The sequence below is a fragment of the Lissotriton helveticus genome, chromosome 9, assembly GCF_964261635.1.
Source record: "Lissotriton helveticus chromosome 9, aLisHel1.1, whole genome shotgun sequence".
Classification (NCBI taxonomy): domain Eukaryota; kingdom Metazoa; phylum Chordata; class Amphibia; order Caudata; family Salamandridae; genus Lissotriton; species Lissotriton helveticus.
In genome coordinates, this window is record NC_136070.1 from 483863009 (window position 1) to 483875230 (window position 12222).

Sequence of the window (12222 nt, forward strand, 5' to 3'; positions counted from 1 at the left end):
AAGATGCAGGGAGCTTTTACAATCCTCAGGTGGGCGGGGGGTGGGCCCGCAGGGAGAGCGGACCGGATGCTGACTATCGGTCTCGCAGGGACTCCTGGATGTTGGAGTCCCCGCACGCTCGCAGCCCCGCTGAGCCTCTTGCCCGGAACCGCCTTACCGCTCCTGTCCTTGGGTGATGCTGCCCCAGACACTCCTGGACGATGCGGCACCCGCGAAGCGGGTGCGGCAAGATGCGGGCTCAATGGAGTTCAAAAACGCTGCCTTAACGGTGAAGCCTCTGTGGTCAAACAACTGGTGTCCCAGCGAGGAGAAGATGCAGGGAGCTTTTACAATCCTCAGGTGGGCGGGGGGCTGGCCCGCAGGGAGAGCGGACCGGATGCTGACTATCGGTCTCACAGGGACTCCTGGATGTTGGAGTCCCCGCAATCTCGCAGCCCAGCTGAGCCTCTTGCCCGGAACCGCCTTACCGCTCCTGTCCTTGGGTGATGCTGCCCCAGACACTCCTGGACGATGCGGCACCCGCGAAGCGGGTGCGGTGAGATGCGGGCTCAATGGAGTCAATGGAGTTCAAAAACGCTGCCTTAACGGTGAAGCCTCCGTGGTCAAACAACTGGTGTCCTTTTAACCCCAGGTAACGTCACTGGGTTCCCCCGATGTCCGACCTTTAGTCCCTCACCAGCCTACTATTTGCTGCTTAAGAGGCAAGGAGTGGAAACTTTGTCACTTTAGAGTATGCTGTATCAATTAGTTTAAAGTCCAACACAAATCTTCAAAAGGCAAAATGCCACCTTAGGTGGCCATGCTTTGAAAGGGAAATGCTGCTGTGCCAGCAAAATTTCCACCAGCAAACCACTTTAACAATGTAGATGCGGTATGCGTTTATAAGCTGTTATAACCAAATCCCTAATAGTAGGAACTAGAATGTGGTAGGAAAGAACATATGAAACCAACTTGCCTAATATTCTGCAGGGAACAACGGATAACTGATGCTAATGCGTTTCCAAAAGAGAGCAGAAAGCTTTTCCATGTCCAATATTCTGCCTCTGCAGTAGGACTGTAATAATGAACCTGCTTGTTCCAGTTCAAAGAATGAAATTGATTAGACAGCAGCCACGTTTGTGTGTCCATCCAAAGATTACATGTAAAATATAAGTTGTTCTTCTATAGCATTAATAGGGAAAGCATATCAATCAAAATTTGGGGAATCTAGGCCTTAGTCAATTCAGAGGGGGAGATAAAATCGAAAGGCATGAGCATGATTTACAAAGGTAACTTACACTTATGAGTAAGTTTACACTTTTGAGCAAGTTTACCACTTTTTAGTGTTCACAAACTCAGAGTGTAAATTACTACTATAAAACAAAAAACTTTTGTAAGTCCAATACCACATACACATGGGCAACCACATGTACTGCAACACCCTCCCATAGAAAAGAATGGAGGTTTGCAGTACCAGTGTAAGGTACTACAAAAGTGCAATTTGAGAGTACCGAAAAGTAGTCCCAGTTTTTCAGGTGAGCTAGGGAAAGGGGAAACCACCTTGAAAAAAAAATATTTAAAACCAAAAAACAAGTTTTTTAGAGAAATTTCACAAAGTCTCTAACTCCATGCATTAGGATTGCATACTCTGCAGATATGCCATACACAAAGGGTTAGGGAAAACAGATATGCACCAGAAAATGTATTAGAAACATAAATATAAATTAATTATGCCTGTGGGCTGTAAATATCGCGTTGTGAACATCAGCGATATTTTACAAGGTAGTCCATTGCGGTACGCCCAGTGACACCCACTTTGCATCTCATTAGAGATGCAAAGGGAGGCGTCGGGGAAAAGGGTGCTAACATGCGATTATGCATGTTAGCACCCTCTTGTAAATAGGGCAATAGTTTTATCTCCGCTTTTTTGGCTTTTTAAGCCAAAAACGGAGATAAAGCCCTTGTAAATATGCCCCTGCGTCTTTTGAAATCACAAACTCTGACTTTCTACAGTTTGATTTTCAGCTTTTGGGCAACACTTTGTCGTCCGAATCATTTAAGAAATACTTCACTGGCATATGTTCATTCAACCTGTTTAATACTGGTTCCAAAACGTTTTTTCAAAGTGAGTGAAATAAATTATGCCTTCAACTCTGGCATATTTAAAACCTTTTCCCTTTTTGTGGGTGAGATTCCTCTGAACGTCTTGGCTTTACTTTCTCAACAGGGAAATATTAAAGAGGAAAACGAGCGGTGGCGATTGTCCAAGTCACATTCCAAACAACCCTGGCTCTAAAAGGGACACACATTTCTGTGCTGTGTGCAGTGATTATGCTTCGGGGTATCACTATGGCGTTTGGTCCTGTGAAGGATGCAAGGCATTCTTTAAAAGAAGTATTCAAGGTAAGGAAAGCTGTCCGGTCAATACTTAGCGTTTTGATGATATATTTTGTTTTCTGTTAATTTCTATCGTGGTCATGTGTTCATGCTTTCAATAAGGCGCTTTTTATGGGGTGGCCAACTTTCGTGCAGAGCTACCAGGAGCTGGAATCTACATTATCGGCCTGTACCTCCACACCAAAGTCTGGCCATTACAAGTTTTTTTCTCCAAATGGGGAATAACTTTCAGACCCGGAGTTACTGGGTGATCTTCTGATTAGTTTTTCATCATTTTGGCAACAACAAATACATACTCTTCACAAAGTGAAGAATTAATTAATTGAGGGTATTTGCTCTTTTTTTGCTGGGAAAAGCTGCTAAAACTGTTTTCATTGGGTGAGTTATCTGATAAAAAAAGATTTTGTCCAATTGATATCCTTTAAAAACCTTTTTTGCAGGTAAAAAGTTTTACCGAAGGCAGGTGATGTTCACAAACTTACCAACATTTTCAATGTCAAACATTACATACTTAGCGTAAATACCATTCACCACAAAGAAACAAACAACAGTTACCAAAATAGCTTTTGTCCTTGGACCTGTGAATCACTGTGATGTTGTGCAGGGTATTTCTTCATGCGTTTTTTTAATCAGATTTAAAAATGCAAGTAATATCAGAGGGCCACACCTTAACACAATAGCATGTCCTGTAACCGGTTCAAGCTACAAAATGGAGTAGTGTATGTTAAAATCATCAGATTTCCAGAAAGGCGATGACTGAAAGGTCTCTTACAGTAGAGCTGAGCTGAGTCAACCACCTGTTGATCTAATCCCTGAAAGTTCAATATGGCAGGCATGATTGAGAGGGGCTATTTAGCTGGTGGACACACAGGTTCATTTTTTCCCTTATTAATAGTGACGCACTGGCTGCACAAGGGGCTTGAATATAGGGCCCACAGTGGTTGCAGCTGATGGGCAAATGCACACACAGTTGGGGACCCAAAGTTATTTTCCATCTTCAGAGTTTGACCCAGAGTAAGAAAGAGAAAGGCAGAAAAGGTGGAATGGGGAGTTAGGGGCATGAAATAGAACCTGCAATTGTAAAATAAGATGAGGGAAAGAGTAGGGTGATGGAAAAGGAAGCATGAGGTTGAATCACCACTATGTAGCATTGGGATCTAGCTAGCAATGACAGCATTTGACAGGCCCTTGCTGTGTATACTTCATTATCAAGAATGGGTTGTTGATGCTACCACTGCAGGATGTTGTAATGCCTTTACTGACATCCATCAAGAAGGTTCATGGGAGGATCAGCTATATGAAGTTGTGGCAACTCCAGTAAATTTTTATTATTAACTGTACAATTAATTAAAATCATTATAGTAAAAGGTGCTCATCATATTGCAACTAGAACAAATAATTAAAACCTGTTTTTTGTAACTGGGGTTTAAAATATGTTTTGATAAGAAAAGTTTGACTCCCCTCCCCAAGTTCCACCAAAGTCAATCTTCCCCAGATTTGTGTTTATGGAGGTGTGGCTTTGAAGGCGGCCCGGACTCCCTTGTTGTTCAATGGGAGCATTATCAGGCTATGATTCATTCCCCTTGGCCTCTAGACCATTAACATTGAGAGGGGCTTTCCAGGACGGGATGTTGGAAGTGCAGACAAGCATCAATGCACGGACTAGGCCACCTCAACGCCCTTGTGCTGGTGTTGTAATGTTCTTCTCCAAAGTTTTATTACGTTCATTTGCCAGTTTTAGGGCAGTCCTGATGTGATGGATACATTTCCCCAGTCTAGCTAGGATCATCGTGCTGGACTTGGAAAAACACATGGCTGACACTTCGCTACAGGATTTTGTTTTGTTGGCGGAGCAAATCGGACGTAGTAATCGCCTTCGTTCCTTGAGAAGATTGGGGCAACAACATAGAAGGTGGAGCCACAATTCCCTCTTGAATGGGCAGAGTCTGCATTTAGTGGTTTCCCCTCTACGAGCCCACGCAGGATTAAAATCCGCGATTCCTAAAGTGATTAGTCTCATGGACAGAATTTTACTTCGTGCTGATGGTGTAATAGCCTCACTTAGATAAGCCTGGGCATTGCCTGCTGTGTAGGAACTATTCAGCGGGTCTAAGAGTGGACTTGAACGTAGGGATGGCAACTCCAGTACACAGCTGATATCGAACTAGAAGATGGCCACAATCCTAAAAAGGGAAACAAAGATGTGCACAACAATGGCACAAGGATTGTGCGAGAATATAAAATGCCGGTTGGAGTTCCAAACTCTGATGGAGGTTTTACAACAATATTAACTTTTAAATTTGGTCCTGGCAAAATACCTTGAACAGAATACTTACTAGCACAATATTATGAATGAAAGGTGCGCAAAATGTAGAGTCAAGAAACTTTAATGTATACTTCCATATAAATACTTATTTCCATAATATTATAATAGCCAAAATTCTGGATATGATATTATTGCACTACAACAAATTGTAATTTAGGGCCTAGTTTAGAGTTTGTCACAATGTTACTCCATGAAAAACATTACTGATATCCTGTACAACTCATGACACGTACATTGGGATATAAAGCACTGTAAGGTGGACACAATATCTGTCATGTTCGTGATGCAGTACTCCTCTACAAAACTCAGAACCAGGCCTTTAGTATTGTGACTTACTTCCCCTTGGTGTTCACAAGTAATGTACAACACTTGATGGTGAGAGATTTCGAAACTAAAGGTCTTTTACTCCTTTAAATTACTCTAGTAGACAACTGGTGCATCTTTTAATTTCTGCGTTTTTTTGAATAACCTCTTTAGATGTCTCGCCACTTACATTTCCTCCTATTGTTCAGTTCTTTTCATAATGATGAAATCAAATAATTCATACATTTGTTACTTCACCTACGGTATTATTTCAGATACACTAAAAAGGCCAGGGCTAAGCATAACTAGATGGCCATTTTGGGTGTCACTGGCAAACTTAGGGTTCTCCGGATTGATACTAAAGTTACTGATTACATCACTACAAGTCAGAGCAGACTGGTTTACCCTCACAAGTGCTCTGTGGCCCTGGGTTAATAACCAAAATAATATTTTTTTACATTATTTTACAGCCATAGGACATAGAATGATGAACTGCTTCAGCGGGTTGGCATTGCATCCCACTTTGCTTGCAATTACTTAAGGTTTTACCAATCATTGCTAAGTTCTACTCCCCCAAGACCCACAGTATGAGGCCACCTGCACCTCTTCTGCTCAAAATGTCTTAATTCTTTCTTTTAAATTATAAATGATTTTTTAAGATCTCATGCACAAAGGCCCTCATTAATTTAGGAGTTCCCAGGGATGACATTGTCACACCTAAATCTGGGCATTTCAAGTTCTCTCAAGTTATTTCTCCCAGAATTGGGAATAACATGCAGATCCAGGAAAAGGAGGTCCAAATTTGCACACTTTTCCACATTCCAGAGAAAACAGGGGGCTTAAATCTGCACACATTTACCTTATGTGTGGAGATGGCAGTTGATGTGTTTCAGGCTTTCATACAGCCCTTTCTTGTGTGGGATGGGGAGGGAAGATCAGGAGAGGGAAGAGCATTTGCTGCTTCTCCCCTACACAGTCAGAGAGTTGGTAACTCTGATTGCTCCTCCACGGTAGGGATTCATTCAGTGTTTTGGACATGCATTTATCCAGCCACGGTCCCTGCGGGTAACAACGGTGGGGCCAGGTTAAGGGGGATTTTGAGGGACGAAGCAGAGGGAAAATGTATTATTTATTTGATTTTCTCTCTGCATCGTTCCTCAAAATCCCCCCTTACACGGCAACACCGCTACACCGCTGTTACCTGAACGGACCACAACTGCATTTATCAGGTCTGGGTGATATCAACAAGGTGGTCCCAAGTACTATCAATGTATAAAGACTTAAATAAATTCAGAATCAAAATATCACAGCATTGTTTTTAATCACAACGTGTACAATAGAACAGAATTCATAAAATACATCAATGAACTAAATCACATATATAAATGCCCCTACGGGAAAAGGAAGGGAAGGTAGTGGATGGAGAGTGAGGAAACTATACAATTGATGACACCTTGGTCATTACGACCGCAATAAAAACACTGATGTTGAGTAATAACAAACTAACAAATAACAAATATAAATATAGGAAAACAGTGCCTATTAGTAATGAATTATTAAGCAATCAAGAAAGTTGACTACTTAGATAGAGCCCTTGATTGCCGAAAACTACTTCTGTAGAAGATGAAGAGAGCTGAATCCCCTGAGATGCATGAGAGGCCCCAGAGTAAAAGAGTAAAGACACAGATGTTGATAAATGTTTTACAAGTTCTATATTTGGTTTATAAAGCCTAAGAGGTTCTGGCAAAAAAATAGATTTATTTGTGTTATTGTTTCGCAGCATTTCTACAGTGTTGTATAAAGAAAATACATATATACAGTCTGTCTGCATCCATTAATGTCAAAAGTGCATGGTGTGCGATTGTAAGGTAAAGAAGTGACTTTTTGGGGAAATTACCTATTCTGTTTGCTCCAGACGGAGCAATACGGGACAATCTAAGGGTCAGAGACATTTGCTTTTTACTCGTTTTAATCATCTATATTGTTTTCAATACATATTTTGATCGCAAATGCAGTGGGTCTCTCTCAAGGCAAACAGTTTACAAAAAATACATGTTCCACTATTTCTCAAAGCTTAAATTGAAATCTGGGCGGGGATCTGTTGATTCTTTGGTGCCTAAGAAAAACATTAGGGGCTTAATTTATGAAAAGTGTTGCATCACTGTCGTAAAACAGCGATGCAACACTTTTCCCTTCCTTGCGACACCATGAATGCCCCATATTAACTGTATGGCGCTCCATGTTCCCAGGATTGACATATGCGTCAGGAATCCTGACGTATCTGTCGGCGCAAAACACACGCATTGCTGAAGTTGTGTCATAAGCATTACACAACTCCAGCAATGCATGGGGGAGGCCTATAACTATTGCACTGCGTCAGCTTATGCCTGCTATGAGGCAGGTGTAAGGTTTTGACGCAGTGACGTCCATGAAGGGACGCTTTCTCTGTGTGACTTCTAGGAGGCCTTCTTTGGGGGAACCCCCACCGTGCATACATTATACCTGATGCAGGTATAATGTGGCACAGGGATGACACATCTGCCTAGATTTGTCACTTTGTAAATATGGTGCAACTTGGCGTATTTTTTACGCTGCCGCTGCTTCACGAAAAGTGACGTACCTGCATCGCAAAAGTGTTGGAAGGGGCTCATAAATAAGACCCTAGGATGGTATGAAAACAATTAAAATTGAAGTCATAATATGCACTTTATGCTTCAGCCTTCTACAATCATCTCATTTTTAATAACAGATATCATCCTTCAGTCTGAAAGAGGATAATGGACTTTAAAATGTAATCATTGAATTACTGGCCCGTACTTTCATTTCAATGCGAGATCACCAGAGAGTGCAGAGATTTAGGGTTCTATTTTTATTTTATTTTTACAATAAGTGTAACTTTCTGTGCGTTCGTTCTGGAAATGCTTGTGAAAAAGACATGGCTCTTGGAAACATGGAATTGGGAGGCCACAAATAGTAAAAATTCCAAAAATGGCAATTTCGGAGCAGTAGCTGCAGCCACAATTTTGTCACGTTGTAGTTGAAAGGAAACTATTTTCACACTATGTAAAAATTTAAAATGAAAAGGACTTTGCAGTCCAAGTAATAGAAGGAACTCCTTAGTGAAAGGTTTGTAGGTTAACGTGAAGGACTGGCCCCAAGTATTTTCTCTTTAATCATAGTTATTATATGCCTATTAGGCTGCCAAGTCAAGATGGCCGTGGAGGCTCTGTTTCAATCAACCTCATGCAGCCCTCCCCCGTTTGTAAATTCCCTGTTCAAAAAGTTGTGCATTTTTTACCAAAAGAGGTTCTGCTGAGCCGGTAGGATCACTTTCAACAAAAAGTAATGCCCAGCATGTCACCATGTCATGGCGGTCAGCACAGCATTTCTTTTTGTTTGGCAGAAACAACCCCAAGCGGGGATTTATTTCTGTAACGGCAATTTTCTCGATGTGTGAGGTGGACATTGTTTCCCTTTCTGCCCTAAACAAGGGCATTCAGTACATAGCTGAGGCTGCACCTTTGGAAACCTGACATCTATCTACCCCTGAATGAGGTGGAGTTACTGTATCTTTGGTGTGGAGACCACCTCTCATTTATGGATGTTGTTTTATTCTGCCAAACCCCAAATATTTTCTATATTTAAAAAAATAAAAGGACAAGTAGCATCTGGTAGAATTTGGTCTGTTGAATCATCAATTCACATGATAGTGGTAATGAACATGTGTTTTATATTGGATGGATTGGCTTATATTCTTATATTGTCACCCTTAATGAGTTAATGGATTTCTCCAATTTGCATCCGTTTCCTCGGTGCCATTTGCAGTCTGTGGTAGACCTAGAATGTCATAGGTAGAAGATGTTGCATGAAGTTCAAAGGCAAGGTGACGTATGTCACTGCTCATAATTGTGAAGTGTTGTGGAGAGTGTGAGAATAGAGACAGTCAGATAAAGTTAATTACCAATAGATCATCATCTGCGACTTATGATTATATTCATGGGAAGAGCGAGAATGTTAGTACTCCCCAGAATCCCAGGTGATTATCAAGTCTTATTAATGCAGGGATTGAGTTCCAAGGTTTATCTGTCCGCACCCAGATGGAGCTGCACCCAAGTGGGACTGATCAACAGTGGACTCAGCCTGGAGAGCAGTGGTCTTATTTGGCAATAGGCATGATGTCTTTGTTTGAAGTTAGTATGCTGCAGTTCTATGGTTTGTATGATCAGCAATGCACACTGCTTATCAGGTGATCTTTCTATTTATTGGCAGCCTGTCAACAGCTATGATGTCGGGCATGTTGGGTGTCCAAATAAATAGATTGAGAATCTGTTTAGAAGCAGCATTCTGGACCCTCTGTCATTTCTGTAGTATAAGGAGGAGTGCTGAAACGTATAGCCCTATGGCATAATAACGATAGGAGAGTACTAGGTCAATGCTAGCTTGAACCTTGTTTGAGAAGGCGAGGTTTGGAAATATTTATCAAAGACTTCACATGTCATCATGTGGAAACTTTGCCTGGCCACTTGCTTCAATTGAAGTACGAGGCAGAGATTGGAGTCCATAATTACCTCTGAGGTTAAAACTTCAATGTAATAATGGCAGCTAAATTGTTTAAGGGTGATAGTATGGTCTGAAAAGAAGCTTTGTAAACAATGGCTAGACAACCTCCAGTTTTTTTGGCTAGAATATTTTGTATAGGTATCTAATGTTGAGCAGGGAGAGCTTGATGTGAAATTTCATCAGAGCCAACCTTCTGTGACACAAGATAAAAAGAATACATTTTTTAAAAGTTTGAGTATCAGCACATTATTTGCAAGAGCATTCAGTCACGAAGGAAAATGGTGAGCAAAATCTTTCCAAACTGTGGAAATTTCTTACTTTGTACAGAATCTCATCTGCTTGGTAGGTGCTGCAATAAATAAAGAGTGAAATGGATGGAGCAGATTATTTCTGCTCCTATAAGAACTAATCTAGACATTTCAAAGTCTTGTAGAAAAAAACTGAAACTATTGCTGCAGGCTTACTTACAACATGCTCCAGAAGAATTTGACACTACTTTTCTGTGAAAAAAAAACTCTATGACTTGAAGGCAGGGAAATAAAGATGACATTAACTAAATGTTTGCCTTGGATTAATTTGTTTAAAGATCATCCTACAATGATGAACTCTTTGACCATTTGGAGAATAGAGTGGAAAGAAAATGGTGCTTTCTTGCACAGTACAACTGGCTACCAACTAATGAGGTCGAGGCAAGGAGAAACAAGAACCCACCCAGTATCTGCCTGTGTAGAGATCAACAGATTGAGTTCATGCTATATCTGCTTTTGTACTGTCACAAATGGAACTCCTAAGGACAAGATTTCTGGTCAGATCTCTGCAAGTGGCAGAAAAGGGAAAGCAAGCTTAACTATCATTTATACTATCTGATCAGCTTATGTATGTTTTGAAAGCATTGCCTTCCACAGTAAATGCATCTAAAAGAAAGAGGAGGAAAATACGATATGTTTGAATACACCCATACTGGGTCAATCAATTGCTAGAGCAGCTTCCACCATATAAGTAGAGCCACAATGAGCGGAAACATAGATCACAAAGGGGTGCATAAAGATAGTTGTATGGTCCAAACAAACTTCAACTCCAAGTATGAAATCTCTAGATTGCATGGAGAGATCATACTTTGCAGGAGTTACAGATGAACTATAAAAAGGTACCCAGACTATCCAACTTATCCTGAAAGGGCCACCCTCCCTTTGTGGAAGCATGAACAGTGGAAAAGCAATCTCTTTCAGTGATCAAAACTCTTCTCTTTCCTTATCCCACTCTTTCCAGAATTTTCACTTTTTACTGCATAAGTATTTTTTCTTGATCTTTGTTTTACTTACTTTCTTCTTTATTTCGATCAAATATAGATCATAAAAGTATACAGCAATTTAACACAAATAAAAACAGTGAACAGTATAAAAATATAAAAACAGTACAATTAATCTAAATTGATGAGTCAAAATACAAAGGATTTTAGAATCAGCAAATACAGTTCATTATCCTATAATTGGCTAAGTGTAGTGTTTACGAATATGCCACAAAGCAGTTAAGAATTTTGCCACTGCAAACACGATTGGAGGGGATAAATCAGTCTTTAGTATTCTATACGCTGGAGAATAGTCCCTAAAGCCAAGGTTTTTGAGAAGTGGGACAAGCCAGTATTTCCTGGGTCTGTGGTAAGCTGTGCAAAAAAATATAATGGGCAAGTCAGTTTCACTGGGATAAGAGCATGCTGGGCACTGTGTTGTGGAATGGGGTTTTGCCCAGCGGTCCGTAAATGCCCGAAGAGGGAGAGATCCATATCGCCACTGCATAAATATTTTCCTGGTGAGGACAGGACTAATGCCATCAAGAACAGATTGTAGATGGTATGAGTCTTTGATTTTGATAAACAAATTGGTTAGAGATCCCTTGCGTGTGCTCTCAATTGAGACAATACGTTTGTGCTCGTAGAACGCCCTAGAAAGACATTTGCGTGGGAACCTACCGCATTCGTTTCCAGGATCTGTCCACAATTTCGGACTTCCCAGTGTCTCACAGATCTGTATGATATATCTCAGCCATGGGATTTGTCCAGCATTAGGTAGGCGTAAGATCTCTTCGAGCTCAGACCTATAATTGGATAGTTCTGGCTGGGTCCAGATTCTATGCCAAAAAATTTAAGGTTTGAGTCCCAGTTCTTCTGTAATAGGTCTGAGACCCAGATCTAATCTCAGCGGAAGCAGTGGAGTGCTAGATGGTAAAGCTGCCAACTGCCTAATAAAGTTGTTCTTGCTAATCTGCAATTTCTGGGCAGGTGTATGACCCCATAATTCTCCGCCTTAGGTGACTGCCCCTCTTGCCTGCATTTTATAGATTTGGAGGAGGGGGCCAAAAGGCTTGTAAGTAGACCCACTTGCCATCCTACAGATACCGCCCGTAAGCTGGGCCAATTTCATGTTTGCCTTGACTCGGTGTGAATCCCACGTCTTGTTCTGGTTAATTGTTACCCCCAAGTATTCAAAAGTGAAAACCCTCTCGAGTCTTAGCGGCCCTATGGTAGGATTCGAGCGGGTTGAGGATGGCGGGTTGAGGATCATATATTTGGTTTTAAGGGCGTTGATCTCCAACCTGCGCTCTGCACAAAAGGTCGAGAACCCATCTAGTACCCGTTGAATGCCCATGGGGGACTTGGA

At 41.2% G+C, this 12222-nt stretch overlaps 1 protein-coding gene across 1 annotated transcript in view; it reads left to right on the forward strand.

The window, feature by feature from the left end:
- ESR2 (estrogen receptor 2) overlaps positions 1-12222 on the forward strand; it is a 1269185-nt gene that overhangs the window by 523850 nt on the left and 733113 nt on the right. The window contains exon 4 of the mRNA XM_078660316.1: positions 2207-2382. Coding sequence (XP_078516442.1) covers positions 2207-2382 — 176 coding nt within the window. The remainder of the gene's footprint in view (positions 1-2206; positions 2383-12222) is intronic.